The 16,056-nt window shown below is 34.7% G+C and overlaps 3 protein-coding genes across 5 annotated transcripts; 1 reads left to right on the forward strand and 2 right to left on the reverse strand.

Annotated features, from left to right (window-relative positions):
* Positions 1 to 112: 112 nt before the first annotated feature.
* Positions 113 to 2,665, forward strand: LOC126911444 (zinc finger protein 706-like). 2 transcript variants are annotated; one of them, XM_050698552.1, is made up of 3 exons: positions 113 to 345; positions 1,216 to 1,368; positions 1,897 to 2,665. In XM_050698552.1, the coding sequence occupies exons 2-3, from the start codon at positions 1,225 to 1,227 to the stop codon at positions 1,984 to 1,986; spliced, it is 234 nt and encodes a 77-aa protein (XP_050554509.1). In that variant the 5' UTR covers positions 113 to 345; positions 1,216 to 1,224; the 3' UTR covers positions 1,987 to 2,665. The 2 variants fall into 2 exon arrangements, with proteins under 2 accessions (XP_050554509.1, XP_050554510.1); XM_050698553.1 differs by lacking the exon at positions 113 to 345 and adding an exon at positions 869 to 1,022.
* Positions 2,657 to 15,820, reverse strand: LOC126911442 (DNA repair protein complementing XP-A cells homolog). Of its 2 annotated transcripts, none has more exons than XM_050698545.1 (3): positions 15,656 to 15,820; positions 3,682 to 4,066; positions 2,657 to 3,607 (listed from the first exon to the last, which is right to left on the reverse strand). In XM_050698545.1, exons 2-3 carry the CDS (start codon positions 4,056 to 4,058, stop codon positions 3,175 to 3,177), a joined length of 810 nt encoding a protein of 269 aa, XP_050554502.1. In that variant the 5' UTR covers positions 4,059 to 4,066; positions 15,656 to 15,820; the 3' UTR covers positions 2,657 to 3,174. The 2 variants fall into 2 exon arrangements, with proteins under 2 accessions (XP_050554502.1, XP_050554501.1); XM_050698544.1 differs by lacking the exon at positions 15,656 to 15,820 and adding an exon at positions 5,010 to 5,230.
* On the reverse strand, positions 7,203 to 11,616 carry LOC118275970 (ribonucleoside-diphosphate reductase subunit M2). Its single transcript, XM_035594098.2, has 6 exons — positions 10,161 to 11,616; positions 9,837 to 10,070; positions 9,104 to 9,339; positions 8,735 to 8,963; positions 8,167 to 8,385; positions 7,203 to 7,960 (listed from the first exon to the last, which is right to left on the reverse strand). Exons 1-6 carry the CDS (start codon positions 10,218 to 10,220, stop codon positions 7,808 to 7,810), a joined length of 1,131 nt encoding a protein of 376 aa, XP_035449991.1. The 5' UTR covers positions 10,221 to 11,616; the 3' UTR covers positions 7,203 to 7,807.
* Positions 15,821 to 16,056: the final 236 nt, after the last annotated feature.

Raw genomic sequence — 16,056 nt, forward strand, 5'->3', positions numbered from 1 at the left:
TGTGGGACACCGTATTCTATGACATGGCATAGCTAATCATTCGCATCGTCATTCGATCTTGCTAAACTGCCTATTGATAGTCTATGCGTAGTTTCACTAGTTGCGTACCTCTACTCTAATATAAACTAAAATTCAGTCAGTACCACTCAGTAGTCACTTTCATCAACCAACCATTTAAATTTTCAGCCAAATCATAGTTTCATCCATCCATCCACACAGTATTATCGGCATTTTATCTTTTTTTCAGTTATTATTAGTTTGTGGTATTTGTTGTCATTGGTGCTAAATAGCGAACAATACTTTATTTGGTGTGAACTGTAATTTACTGGCATCGTTAGAAAGTTGGTAAGCATAGATTTTATATTCTTCTAGATTTTGTGTGAATTTTATTTGAAATGAATTCGTGGTATATTGAAATCGTGCAAAAGTGTTACTGTTTATAAATTTTGACTGCGTGTCGTTGTAGTTCAGTGATAATTTTCATAAAAACAACCTATTATTTACGTGGAAGGTATTGAAGTGCACACTTAACCTATTCATCAATGATTACAGCTGGCTTTTTTGCGTAGAATGTTCAATTTGTTGTTACAATCGCCATTCTATGCAGTACCGTAACATTTGTACACTATTATTTCGAAATGTAGAAGCCAAGAGAAAGTACATAAATCCAATCAATATTGAATCACAGTTCTTTAAGTGTGTTAAAATTAAAAAATAAATTGTTCGTTCCTAAGAATGAATAATATCAACAAGTGTCTGACGTCGAGATAAGGCATAAAATCAATTTTTTATAATCGGTATATTATTAATTACAAGACTGACTCTAGTGACTGCATGAGCTGGTGGTCTTAATCGCGACTGCTTATATATCAAGTGCCAATTATCGGGTTAGACGCGGATAAAATATGGGTTTAATAACAATTCTATTCCAAAAAACCCCTAGATTAGTTATATCTTGTGTCTAACATGTGGTATTATTTACATGGAACTGGGGATCATAACATCTGTCTATATGGAGAAAGGTGAAAGTATAAAAATGAAATGCAATGAAAGTTCTATTCAAAATGATAACTAATCATTGGTAGAAAATGGTATTAAACCCATCTTTCTATGATAGTACTTGAAGTGCTTAAAATAAATATTATAATATTGTGATTATCCTATATGTATTATTTAATTTTATAAATAGAGTACTAATTATTAAATTGTATTCAGTATTAAAGGATGGCACGAGGTCAGCAGAAACTACAATCACAGGCAAAAGCTGCAGAGAAGCAATCAAAACTGAAGAAACAGCAGGGACACAGCGCCAATGACCAGAAAAAGGCAGCGCAGAAAGCCCTTGTCCATGTCTGTGTTGTGTGCAAGGTAACTAAATACTTGTTTACCACTCCTGGATATTTTAAATTGAAGGAACAATTTCAAGTTTCACAATTTTCAAAATGAAGAAACAATGAAGTACCTTTGAACTTGGTCAATAGTTAATCGCTATTGAAGATTACCATTATAGATAATCTTTAAGAAAGTTCTAGAATGTTTAGATTTAAATACTTTATATGTCGGCTTATTGCAAGAACTCATTATGTGACATATTATCCACTATTCTGAGATAAATGGTATTTTAGTTAGGTATTGGTTGGTTGTTAATTTGCCCATATTATACTAAATATAAGTACATTGATAAAATTAGTCTTTTAATTTTGTAGAATGTGTCAAAATAAGTCCACTATAGATAAAAACGTATTAAGTGATTATTTGTACTGCTGACTTAATTTATAAATTACTCAATTACAACCGACCAATCTGAAAATCACTAGATCTATTCAGCAGTGAATTCTCGTATGGAATATGATTATGAAAAATGACTAATTTACACTTATTTCTCATTGTTTTCAGGCACAGATGCCCGACCCTAAAACCTACAAACAGCATTTTGAAAACAAACATCCCAAGAATGACCTTCCAGAAGACTTGAAATCCATCTAACGCCTATGACTATTCTGTAGATTTAACATTTATTTAACTTTTAAGAATTGTAAAGATATCTTCATATTGAAACTGCTATTGTTTATTTCATTATGATGCTAAGTTTTTTTTATTAACTAAATGGAGTGAGCACTTGAACGGCCACATTTATTTGATGGCATGTAGTATTTCATTGTAGGAGGTACTCATGTATCCTGGTGCAAGTCTATTTAGTAGCTTGCAACTTCATTTTCTGGTACTTACCTATTGTGTTAAACCTATAGCAGTACCAACTATCTTCCATTTTCCATCTGTTTTCTGTTTTTAATAATATTAAATTAAACAAAATGCCTATATTACTTTTTATGTAATATTAAACTACAGCTTAACTACCTATTTTTCTTGTAATTTTTGGTATAATACCTGGCACTTAACTTGGTAATAACTTGTGGTAGTGGAGTAATTTATGGTTAAGTTTTAATTATTTTATGGTTATTGCCATTATTTAGTTTTAGACTAATCTCTTGGAAGAAGTTTAAAATATGTCAAGGAATTAATGAAAGTTTAAGTTACTACCAAAAATCCTTGCCAAGTTATATGCCAGCTATTTTATACCTTGAACCTTACTATTGATTTCAAGCACTAACTTACAATAGGAGAATAGGGTCAACATTTATTACAAATAAAAAAATCTTTTTTATTTTATTTTTAATTTTATAGTTAATTATTAATATCCACACCACTGAGATACCTGGGTCAACCAGGAAGTTCCCTCAGATGATTAACTATTTTAAGACAATATTAGGTAAATATCTAAATTCGAATAACTACACAGGTGATATTATTAATTTTTACATAACATTTTTCGTCATTGTCTTATAAATTGTATCACAAAATTAATTGTATTTCCTTAAACTGTAAACGCAATCTTACACACTACAGGCGGTTTCCCAAGTTACATTATAAATTCTGAGGTAGAAGTAAACTTAATTTAACAGACCTATATGTAGATTCCTAGTTTTTTTAAATAGTATTTTACACATACAAAACTTTTCTTGTCTATTTTTTAGCAAAGTTGTAGACTACGGTACTTTATTTAATAATAGTCTGATGCCAGGACCAATATAGACTGCCGAAACCAAACTATTCCAAAGCTGAAAACAACTATGAAAAAATCAAGTTCATTTATAGAAGAATTACACACTTCCTTTACATTTTTTCATAAGTTTCGGTGTGACCACAAGCACAGGAACGCGAATATAAATCGGTGGCCTCGTCGTACTTCTCCTCGCCGAAAGTATGCTCGTGCACGGCTCGCGATTTATCGAACAGACTGGAGCGCACGTCCATTCGCAGCGCGCGCAGTCGTTTCGACGTCTGCGTATGTCGCGCGCGCACCCGCGCCTCCTCACGGCGTGCCCGCTCCTCCTCCAGGGCCTCGTCCGAACCCCAAACCAAGCGTGCGCGTGCTACCACCTGCGCGCGCAGGTACAGACGCATGTCGCCCAGTCGCGAGCCGTGCGGGTTGCGACGCCGCACGAAGCGTAGAGGTGGAGGCCGCAGGTCTAGGTCGCAATCCTTCAAGAGGAATGTGTTCTTCGCCTCAGTGCGTGTAATTAGATCGTGCGCACCCTCGTCATCCCTGCAATGCAAGGATAGTTAGCGGCGGGTCAGAACAACGAATGTTAATGATCGCAAACTATACACTATACAGACCTGCACTCGTCGCACACATTGTATCCAAATGTGTCGAAGAGATAAGACTCAGGGAACAGCTGGTCACATTCGAGGCACTGCGGTCTTTCCGTCGGGTCTACGATGGGCGCAGGTTGCGGGACGGCCCGCACTGGGAGAGTAGACTCCTCTTCTTCAGGTATGAAGCCGCCACCGCTGTCCGTGGCTGCGATGGGCGCAGGGATGCGTTCGCAGACATTGGGCCGAGCCACGAGGCGCGCATCCCTCAGCTGTCTTGCACGCAGACGGTTGCGCTCGATGCGGGCGCGCTGCGCAGCTGACAACTCCGCCGCAGTGCTCGTGTGCTCTGCTTTCTCAACATCAAAGCGGGGCACGTCGCTACTCTCCACTGTTGTCATCTTTGAACCTCCAATAAAAAGATATTGTTAGTTAGGTAACTTATCGATTTTTTTTCAATATTGGCAATGAGGTAAAAGACTTCATGCTTTTCAGACATTTGATAAACATTTTATGAAGAATTTAATTTGATAGCTATACTGCCGATTTCAATAACCAATCTCAAGTTCTAGAGCTTTTATCAAAAATGAAGATTTTGGATTAAGATTAGTTATTGAAATTGGTAGTAAGACACAACTGTCAATATTTACATAAGTACTGGTGGTTAGAGTATAATTATGCTAGTATAATATTATACATTGAATATCAAATAGTGTAAAAATTTAATGGACCTCATATTCCACTGCAATAGTTAAAGCAGTTTACTTCATGGCAGGGTGGCAGGTTTGGTGCAGCAAAATGCATATTACACAACCTACATAGTGTTTTAGTAATCTTTTTAATCTGAAACTATGTAATCACTGACGAGATTACAATCCATTGCATCATCATTTTAAATGTTGTCATTAATAGATTAACAATTGGTGTATGGAGATGTAATAACATGTATATTGGAAAGTAAAATTATACAGTGATTTCGTTTAAAAAATCTCATAATGACAAAAATACTTAAACTTGAAAAATAATGTTCCGAGTCCCACCAATACCTAACTAATATTTGTAATAGATAATAAGGTAAGCTTGTATGCAAGAGTATATACCACTTAAGTATGAGTAAGGTTAATCAATTAATACATTTAAAAACCTCTCAAATTCATTGAAAATAAATAATTTCATCCTAATTTTTGTACATGATTAGTGGTTACAAAGTTGTTATTTATTTTAAAATCAACTATTATAGCATAGAATATAATATTATATTAAAAGGAATATGCCTATTTACCACACACATTGCGTTTGATTTCTATTAAATATAGTAACAAAAGGTAAAAGACAAAAACATATTTTATTACCCTTTGTGAAGATCTCAACAGTTATTCTGAACACTTCTTAAGTTGGGAAGTTACTTCAAATAGTTCTGAAATTCCACATCGCCATTCACATGAATTATCTTAATAAAGAATATTACTTAACCCAAAACAAATTATTCTAGACGGCGTGAAATTGTGAAGAATTTTAAAATTATAAAAACACCAGCGACTACTCCTCTGGTTCATTTGACACTGACAATCAGACAATGTAGACATGACAACACCGTACCTTGTTCCGCGTGTTGAAATTTTGACTATTTCATTTTTGGAGGTGATGATGATGACCTGGGTTAGTCCAATATTTTTCTGATTAACTAAGTAGCATTATTATATACTTTGATTACATATAAAGAAGAAGGGTCATAATCGAAACAAATTTTCCCCACATCCTATAAAAAAACATGGTTTTCATTTTTTACACCATCATATTATATGAAAAAATGGCTATGAAATGACTTCAGGTGCTGTTATCGAAAATTCGTTCAAATGTTGTATTTAGCTATGAACCGACTTAAAAAATGTTTTTTCTTTGAAAGGGTACCCTTTTTTAAGGAGAGAAAATCTACCAATACGTTCTCTCGCCTTGGGCTAGGGGAGAGGGAGTGCCAGACTATTACTGACTAAAAACCACCCCATTCTTACTCCTGCTTTTCGAGCCAGAGCCGCACTTAAGGTGGCTGGATATCGCCGCGCTATCCCCGACACCTGGGGGCATACTCCGATTTTCGAATCCGAAGTTTCGTTTACTTATCGGCCGTAGGTTTTATTGATTTACTAATAGAATTACTTAAAATAACGTTTTATTTTTATATCAAAATCTATTTATTTATCTTCATTTTATTCGTTCCGTTTTGTTCACGAAAGTTCGCAATAAATCGAATTGTAGTATGCAATCTGCAAAGTTTCGGACGAAACTTCGTTTTTCGTTGAATTAGAGTAGACCCCCTGGAGTGTCTCTCGCGACACCTAGAGCGTGAAGAGGTTCGTTCCCTCACGCGTCCCGCCTCCTCGGCATCCTAGTCCCGAAAGCGTACCCCTAAGGTAGAATAGTCCCACGACTATAAAGTCATGTCTCTGATCTCCAGGATTCAGGGGAAATAAAAATGTAAAAATTCAAAAAATAAACTCATTTTTTCAATTGCGTTTATTTATACGGATAACGCGTTCCTGTGTTATCCGTAGTTGGGAAACACTGTCCATTGTGTACATTGGATAAGCGTACAGCTCCTGTACGGACCGCCGCGAACCTGTACGCAAGGTCAATCGATCCAGAGCGCTCCACAAGCTTAAATAAAAAAAAGAGAAACAAACGGAAACCTAGACGGTGGACGAAAAATTGTATCATGAAAGATAAGTGTCGAAATAGGCTTATGGAAGATATAAATTATGAAGAAAGTGGGGGCAAAAATTACAATTTAATAATTAGTGTGCTATAAAAAATTGTTAGTATGCTATATCCCATAAGACCCGGTGATATTCATAAAGTTGAATCAATCTGATAATATTTTGATTAATGAAACTCGAAGAACACGCGTGTCTATTTATTTTGCCGTCAAAATTATAGCGTACCCGGTTGTGTGCGTCCTCTTTGATGCGCGAACAAGAACCAACTGACGGCGACTCGCGCTATACGCGGTACCTAAGAGTGTACGCGTAGCTGCAGGTATAGACATGACGTTCCGGACACGTGTAAACTGACTACGCGTACCAGGGTACGCGCTATCCGTACGCACCTAATATAATAATTATAATAAAAATCCAGGAATTTTTAGGTATTTTTTTTTAGGATCGGCGGCGCTGATCACTTACTATCAGGTGACTCATTTGCCTCCTATTCCACAAAAAAAGGTATTGAATGTTATTTACCAAAATTTCAGATTTCTACAACGCTTAGTAAACTGAAGATCTCCATGGTCGCGCGTTTCAATGGCGCGGGCACGTTCAAATCCTTATAACTTTAACCATAGCTCTGACAAATTAAGCTTTTGAGAAACTTTGTCAAACTATTACAGAATCCTGGCATGGTTTCTATTGAATACGGTCGAAACGGACAGCGAAGTGCAATAGTTGAGCCAAGGATTTCGGGTTCGATACTCGGATCACGTAGTAATATCGTTAATAAAGTCTACCTACCCTAACATTGAATAAGGAAGCATGGGTTAAAAAAACATCCTGTAATTTAGAAATTAATTTTACTAGCAAAAAATATATTTAACACACTTAAAATACATATTTAGTAAAAAGCATATACTTATAACTCGAAAGAGAATATGTGCATTTAGCACACACATATTTATATTATTACATATCTATCACAGAATAAATCATCTTGAAATGATCCCATTTTACTATAAAATATATTATTAGGTACTAATAGGCCTTATAGCTATTACATTATCAGTACAAAACATTGAAAAAGAGAACTTGTTACTTAATTGTAGAGAAATATATCTAACCATACACATCATGTCAAAAACACACATTCAGGGCCAATTTCACCAGTGTCGCCCTGATAAATGTAACTGAGTAGGTATTTCATTGAAATTATAATTATGTCCTAAAGTTAACTTGTCAGGTAAATTGTGGCTATCCAGAGCCTGTGAAATCAGCCATGTCTTATACAAAAAATTACAATCTGTCAGTCAAACTATTCTCATTTTTTCTGTTACAAATAATATTGTATGATATGCTCTTACAAAATATCCTTCATTTTTCAATTTGATTGGAGTCAATAATACTGTCAAATTGGTCTATTGTAGTTTAGCAAGTGTTTAGTCAGTTTAAAATTCAGCATCCAGTGTGAATACATTGTCCATCTGGTTGGCCATAACTCCCCACTTTTGGTACTCACTTACTTTCTTCTCAAAGAAGTTGGTCTTGCCTTCCAGTGAAATTAGATTCATGAAGTCAAATGGGTTCTTTGTGTTGTAGTGCTGTGAACAAAATACAAACATGAAAATGAAGTCATATAAGTGACATGGTAGTTAAAAACACTGATACTGATTGACCTGAATTGACAAAATAAACTAGAAACCAATAATTATAAGTTAATCAGAAATTATCTTGACCTGGCTGACCTCTCGCAAAATGCGCGTCAGTTGCCTAAAGAATAGAAATAAACACAATTTACTCAACTTACCTTTTCCCCAATAAGTTCCAAAAGTAGTCTGTCAGCAACAAATTCGATGTAGTCCGACATAAGTTCGCAATTCATTCCGAGTAGCCTGACAGGCAGTGCATCAGTGAGGAATTCCTGTTCAATGACTACCGCATCCTTAATGATCTGTAGTACTCGTTCTTTGCTTGGCTTTTGAACCACGTGGCGGTACATTAGACACGCGAAATCTGTATGTAAACCCTGCCGAAACAAACACCCATTATTATCATGCAAACTGCATCAAATGGTGTAATAAAAGTACATTACTCCAGTTATAATCAGTTACTATAAACTCATAACATTATTGGTATTGGGTATTAGATTTTTTAATCAGTACTTATCACAGATTTAATGGTTATTGTTCAATCTAGACATGTAGATTACAAGGTATGCGTGAGTAGAGTAACATACTGATAACAGTATGATACAACAGCTCCCACAGATAACAAATCAATATTTAGGCTATTAATGAATGAGAGTAGACAGTAGTGTGTAGGTATATATAAGATTGCTTGTGAGTATGTATGTTAAATAAAAACGATATACAAACCTCATCTCTAGATATCAGTTCATTACTGAATGTTAAACCAGGCATTAAACCACGTTTTTTCATCCAGAAAATGGAGGCAAAGCTGCCTGAGAAGAAAATTCCTTCGACTGCAGCAAATGCGATAATTCGCTCAGCAAATGTTGCAGACTTGCTACCAATCCATTGCAGGGCCCAGTCAGCCTTCTTCTTCACACAAGGGAGAGTCTCAATAGCATTAAACAGGAAGTCCCTGTACAGGAAACATGATTATGATTACAATACTCAGAATACCATACAATAATAGTTTTATAAAATCTGCAAGACTGGATAGTTATTGATATAGTAACAATGAAAAGTATATAAGTCATGAATAAGAATCAAACAAATTACCTCTCCTTCGGGTCCCTAATATATGTGTCAATAAGAAGAGAGTACATCTCAGAGTGTACATTCTCCATGGCTATCTGGAAACCATAGAAGCATCTAGCTTCAGTCACTTGAACTTCTTGAGAGAAACGTTCAACCAGGTTTTCATTGACAATCCCATCAGAAGCAGCAAAGAAAGCCAGCACATGCTTGATAAAGTGCCTCTCACTGTCCTTCAGAGTCTCCCAGTCTGATAAATCCTGAACCAAGAATAGTAAAGTGAGTAAAGGTAAACCTAAGTGTACATTGTTGATTGTTTAAAATTACCATTAGTCATAACAACATTGTGGTTACAGGTTACTAAGTAGTTTTACCACGAAACTGCGTAGGCATGTTGTAACAAAGACGTATTTAACGAAAATCTATTAAATCTTAGATGAAACAAAAATATTGTGAAAAAGTAGAACAATAGGTAACTACTTTAAAACCGTGTTAATTAACTAAAACATGCGCAAATAGAAGCGATGGTACGGAAAATAACACGATAAACATCATGACCTAATTTAGGAACTTTCCGTTATTTGCGGGGGAGTTCAACCGTGTCCGTGAGCGCGTAAGGATACTCAATGACCAAATTAAGACAATAATTGCCAAATATTTATGAATAAACATTAAATGTATTACTAAATCAGCTGAAATCAATAGTTACAAACAGGTTATAATTTATGTAAAAAGATAATATAAATCAATATATTACCTTGGATAAGTCCACTTCCTCAACAGTCCAGAAGGAAGCCTCGGCCTTCTTGTACATCTCCCAAATATCAGGATATTGGATAGGGAATATGACGAAACGGCGAGGGTTGTCCCTCAGCAGTGGTTCCTTTTGTGGGTCAAACTCGACCACTTCCGTGGTCTTTCTTTCGACCTCCATACCTTGGTCACTCATATTTTCATTGCGTTCAGCTAAAACGTTGTTTTTAACAGGGGACTGCAAGAATAAAAGGCATCGTTAAATTATTATTTTGACATGATCATGCTGTCAGATTCAATACTCAAATAATAGTCTAGAATTACTAACCTTTAAATGCACATTGCTGAAGTCGTTGTGCAAATTCTCCTTGTTCACAATTGGTGGCATTTTATTTTAGTATAATGTAACAACAAAAAATATTATAACTTTAAGTTATGATCAAACTAGATCTTGCTTCGCAACTGCTTTTGCCGCTTCTGAGGCGATCGTGGTGAGCGCTCGCTATTTTGGTCGCTTGTTTCCCTCCAATTTGCTGTCTAAACATCTGTTGCGTTCCGAAGTCTACTATTGAAGTTACAAGATTCAGCCAAATAAGGTTAGATATGAAACTCTACAGTTAGAAAATGAACGAACAAGATTTGTAGTACAATTAAAAGTATCTCATTGCTTAGAATATTATTTTTTCACATAATTATTTCTTTTATTTGTAAAAAATAAATGATTTAGTTTTTAATTTGATAAACTTCAGACCAGAGATTCGGACCAAACATATGATTGCGGGTTCACTGGCCACTCACAAAACAGCAATATAAAAGAGCGGTATTATTATGGATTAGTTTTGTTAATTTATTGTAGTGGTAAATAAGAAAAATCTGATTATAATTTTATGTGGATCTGTTTTGTGATACTTCTGGGAGGTTTTGTATTTATTATAAAAAAATTAAAAGTGGAAAACTTACGAAAAACTATAGAAAGTAGCTTTCCCGCCAATTTACTTTTTGCTATTGGATTTCCCGTCAGCCAATCAAATAGCAGAAACCATAGACTGTAAACTTCCAAAGTGGAAGAAGTGGTATTCATAGACAATATTCATTAGTCATGGTAATATAAATAAAAAATAAAATTATTTTTCACTGTTGTGTTATCGTTATTTACGGATCGTCAAAGAATAAAATTTAGACTAATACAAAAAAAAAATAGATATTATACCAAATGAAAAAACAACTTTATTCCGCTGTTTAGAATGTTTTAAGGTAGCCCGCCAAAATTTGAAACTTTGAGTTTTTACAATTTGATTTTAAAGCTCGATATCGCATCGAGTAGACATATCACATCATCAGCCACTGCTGACTCTGACACGGAGAAAGTTTGAGCATTAATCATCACGCTCAGTCAATGCAGGTTGGCGATTTCAAATGTATAATTAGAAATTATAAAGCCAGGCTTCCTCACGATGTTTTCCTTCACCGTCCTCAGTGGTGTCTAAATAATCCTAGAAAGTACCTACTTATGACTCGGAAAACGCCATAATGGTACTTGCCGTTGGTAGATTTCGAACCCAGACTCTCATGCTTAAGAAGCGGGCGTCTTAAACCACCGAGATCGAGTAGTATGAAGATAAAACATAGGCAATTTAGAGAAGGTCTTTAATATACCATTTTAGTAAAACCTTGATGGCTACTGAACGACTATAAAGGGTACATAAATAACTAAAATCGATGCGACACATAGTACCTATACCTTGGTGTGGACCAGCTGTGTCCCTTGTTCCTTTGTGTGCCGTGTATACCTATACTAGCTACTTCCGTGCGGTTTAACCCGCTCTGCTCGGTTCCTATTGATCGTAGCGTGATGATTTATATTTATGTCTTCCTCGATAAATGCACTATTCAACACAAAAATAATTATTCAAATCGGACCAGTATTTTCGGAGATTAGCGCGTTCAAACAAACAAACAATCAAACAAACTCTTCAGCTTTATAATATTAGTATAGATAGTAGGTATAGATTTATACATAGGGTCAGGTGGGGTAAATGAAACATACTTTACTTGTATTTTAACATAACGGCATCTGACGCAGTAATGCGACGATCAATTTCAGTTGCATTTCTTGCACAGTACTCTCCTTTAACCAATGATTCATGGAGTTATGACAAACAGCTCTTTAGTCTTACCATAAGCGAGAAAACAATCAATATTTTCAGACTATGGTTTTGTTTCACTTGCCCCTGGAAAGGGGTAAGTGAAACAAACGTCAGAAATATAGTTAAATGTTGTATTTATGCAACGGTTATCTGACTAAGGCAACAATTCAGAATTTCTTTCTCTAATGTCTATATTCTACAATCAATATAAGGCTTAGTTTTAGAAAAGAAAACAAAAAACGTATTTTGGGGTAAGTGAAACATAGTTACCATGGTCAGATGTCTCAAACATTTGTGTAAAATTTAAAACAGAAATTATAGGTAGTGAAATCAAAAACAAAATAAAAATAAATTTCTTTACTGACTTAACAGTTTGCTTACAATAGGGTATATGCGCATGATTCAAATAACGATAATTTTTTTTTCATATAATCTCTTTTCCTTTAGATTTATAAATCTATCAATAATTTTCAATATAATTTTGTTTTGAATAAGAAAATAATTATTGCAAAATGCACAAAATAAGCGGGAAATTCAAATTAGTTGAAACGCATTGCTATTGGTCAGAGTAGTTTGTGACGTCAAAGTCTATAATAACAAACACGAAATATATACAAATTATGACCCAAAACACTTTGCAGTTTCAACTGTTATTATAGACTTTGACGTCACGCGAGCGCGCCAAAATGACGGTCGTTTAAAATGCTGTTACGAATCTATTATTTTAAAACTGCTTTTTTTACCCGAATTCCTTTTTTTTTTGGTGCTGGTTTTTTTTAACATTTATATAATGATGTAAATTACCATTTAAAAACATTTAAAAAATACATGCATATACCCTATTACGGAAACAAGCATCAGACACCGCACAGTGTGTAATTTCCATAATCTAAAGGGACAAAAGTCTGGAACCCAAACTGTACAAATTTACTACGAGATAAAATGTATTGAATGAAATTTAAAGACATTGTCAAGGTTTCAGACATATATTGTAACCATATTATTAACATATAACACAGCATATATTTCAATATATGTATAAAAAAAACTAAAAAAAATAAAACAATATCAAAACTTCAAATCAGAAGTACCATGAAGACCTTAAACAGGAAGAAATTCAGTCAGAATACTGAAATTCTTCAAAGTCGCTATTAGTATCAGAATCTTAATTTTCTGACTGAATTTCTTCGTGTTCAATGTCAATAGTACTCATTTGTAAAAGTTCACAGACTTCAGGAGTCATTTGGCTACATCTAGTTTTGGGAGCGGCACGTAAGCTTGCAATGTAGTGGTCTGATGTCATTAGTATCCGATTTATTAAGTCTGTGTTCGTGTCCACTCTTTCTACGAGATATTTGTGAAGGCAATCTGAAAATAAAAAAAGTATAAGAATTTCGCAAATAAAATTTAGACACAAATAGTAAATTTATGATTACCAACATTTTTAATCACGTAAAAATGTTTGTGATTTCTGATACGGGGAAGTTAAACATATGTTTCTCTTTCCCCGTGTATTAAGTTTCACTTACCCCACTTAACACTTTTTTAGGTTTAGTTTTTACCAAAGCCAAAAATTAATTATCCGTAGGAATTATCGAAATATAATCATTGGACTAGAAAGTACATACTTTTTACTCAGTACTTACCATTAGGTACATTTAAAACACTTATTTTTAAACTTTCACGAAAGCCGAAAATGTCACACCTCCAACTCGTGTTTTGACAACTGACAGTTGAAAAAATCTTTTTTGTTTATTGGTGTAGAAAATGATAATAGCGACTTCTATGTTTTATCAATAAAACCACATCGCCATTCTGTTTTACCGACTAAGCGCGAAATATCGATACACTTGTTAGTTATATAGTTATGGATGAGTGTTTCAGTTCCCCCTGAGTTTCACTTACCCCACCTGACCTTATTTAGTATTTCTTCACTTTCTTTAAACATATTAGTTTTTGAGAAATATCTCACAATCTAAAATTTTGCCCAGAAATTATAGATAAAAGTGTTACCCAGTTGGTAATTTCGTTACTATTTATCTAATTGCTACAAAATAAACGTGTCACTTAATAATAAAATATGGATGGACAACGAGCAACGTAGTCAAAATGATAATACTAGTCAGATACTCAACTTAAATATGGCACAGGCACGCTAAATAACGTGTATAAACCGGTAAACAACTCCTTTGTTACTGCCCGACAACTCAGTTAGTTTAAGTGTAGGATGCTAGAAAAGCCATAGCAGTTTCCGTTTAAATCAAATTATTGTCAAGATCAATAACAATAAACTGGAAAGTTGCACTGATAACATTTGCAATTCATCAAAGTCCACACCTATATTATCAAACCACACCTAAATCATTGGCTTGAATAACAGTGCACCGTTATCTGTTATTCAATATTGCTATCGCATTATTTTTGCATTTATTATCTCAAAGATTAGAAAACAGTTGCTTTTTTCAACATGTTGCGACAAGTTCCAAATTATTTATTCATGACTATGACGCATTTACCTGCCTGCCGAGTTATATTAGTAGGGTATTGGAGACGAGAGAAAAGGGGCTGGCTGGGCCTACTTCGAATGGGAATCACAAAAAAAAAATAGCATTCTATAGAATACATTCTTTTCAACTCAGTATTTTTAACGATCTCGATTTTACTACTCAGGGGACAATATCAACTTAACCCCGCGATGTCGCAGGTTCGTCTATCTACCTACCTGCTTTTAAGTGTAGTTTTGTAGGTGTAGTAGTTATTAGTTTTGGATATAAATAAAACTGTGCGGCCATATTCTTTACTGCGTTTATAAATTGCGCCGTAGAATAATATTCGATGAGTTTATGCATATTTTGGTTCTTTTGACCGATGAAGAAAATATCATATTATTTTGTTTAGAGTTAGAGAAAATATACCGAGGAAGCTAAGTTAAAAATCGTATGTGATATGTAGGTACTCAATGCCTGTTTAAACCGACATTTTGCGTAAAAATTAAGCAATATTTTATAAAAGCTCGAGATTGAAGTTTTAAAGTTTTTAGCAAACACTCAAAGGGTGTAAACGCCAAAAACTTTTTAGGCGAGCCAAAAGATTAAACAACCTTTTCGACATCACTTATTTTCTTGGTCTATAAAAACCTTTCTTAGATCAAAAGTCTTATTTATTTTTATGCAGGACACTTTATTAATTTAACATTTTAAATAAATAATAACTAACGCCGCGGATTATAATTGAATGTTTGAAGCGTTTACGCCCCAAGCATTCCAGCTGCCGGTTGCTCAGCCACCGCATCAACCGTGCAGCAGTCTACACATACAATACAACGATTTACGGCCGATCTATCTATAACCATATAACTATATCTTTAACCATCTGTTAAATTTGCTATCTTCAGTAGCTACAGATAGATAAGATGTAGGTAAGAGTTAATCTCTGGTAGCAACCTGAGTTTAACTTTCAGTAGGTGATTGAGATCGGTCATTACCTAACTATTACGCTGTATTGCTAGACACCACGGCAGTTATTGTCTCCGTCTCCTTGTTACTGTCTGTCTGATAATTTAGAAATCGAAATACCTACTTACTTAACATATTTTTGAATATCTCTCATTTCGAGAAATTCAGAGCGCACAGTATCTACAGTAAAATAAGATAACCGGTGTACTTTTAATACTCACGGCTTTGGTTTGTTGATTATGGAGGGTCGACAGAAGAAAACCAGAACGTGTGGTATGTGGCGGCTAACATGATAGAACAAACTTATAGGGCAAGTTGATTTTGCCTCTGTTTACGTTCAACTGCATTTCATTTACTGCGTTCTGCAATAAATGCAGTCGACTTGAGATAAACGGGGAACCATAGAGAGCAACTTACACAATTTTGCATATTCATCCTCTTATTTGCAAATATCTAGGCATGCAAATATACCTTCTGGGTCAGTATAACAGCAGCACCGAGGTGTTAAATCTCAACTTTCTCGTTGCTAATAATTAGAATTTGTGAAAAGACTGCTTCTTCCTGATTTTCCCTACGAATATGTGAAAATTTTCATCTAACAATCACAATTAAAAAAAAAACA

The sequence above is a fragment of the Spodoptera frugiperda genome, chromosome 15, assembly GCF_023101765.2.
Source record: "Spodoptera frugiperda isolate SF20-4 chromosome 15, AGI-APGP_CSIRO_Sfru_2.0, whole genome shotgun sequence".
In the NCBI taxonomy this organism is placed as follows: Eukaryota; Metazoa; Arthropoda; class Insecta; order Lepidoptera; family Noctuidae; genus Spodoptera; species Spodoptera frugiperda.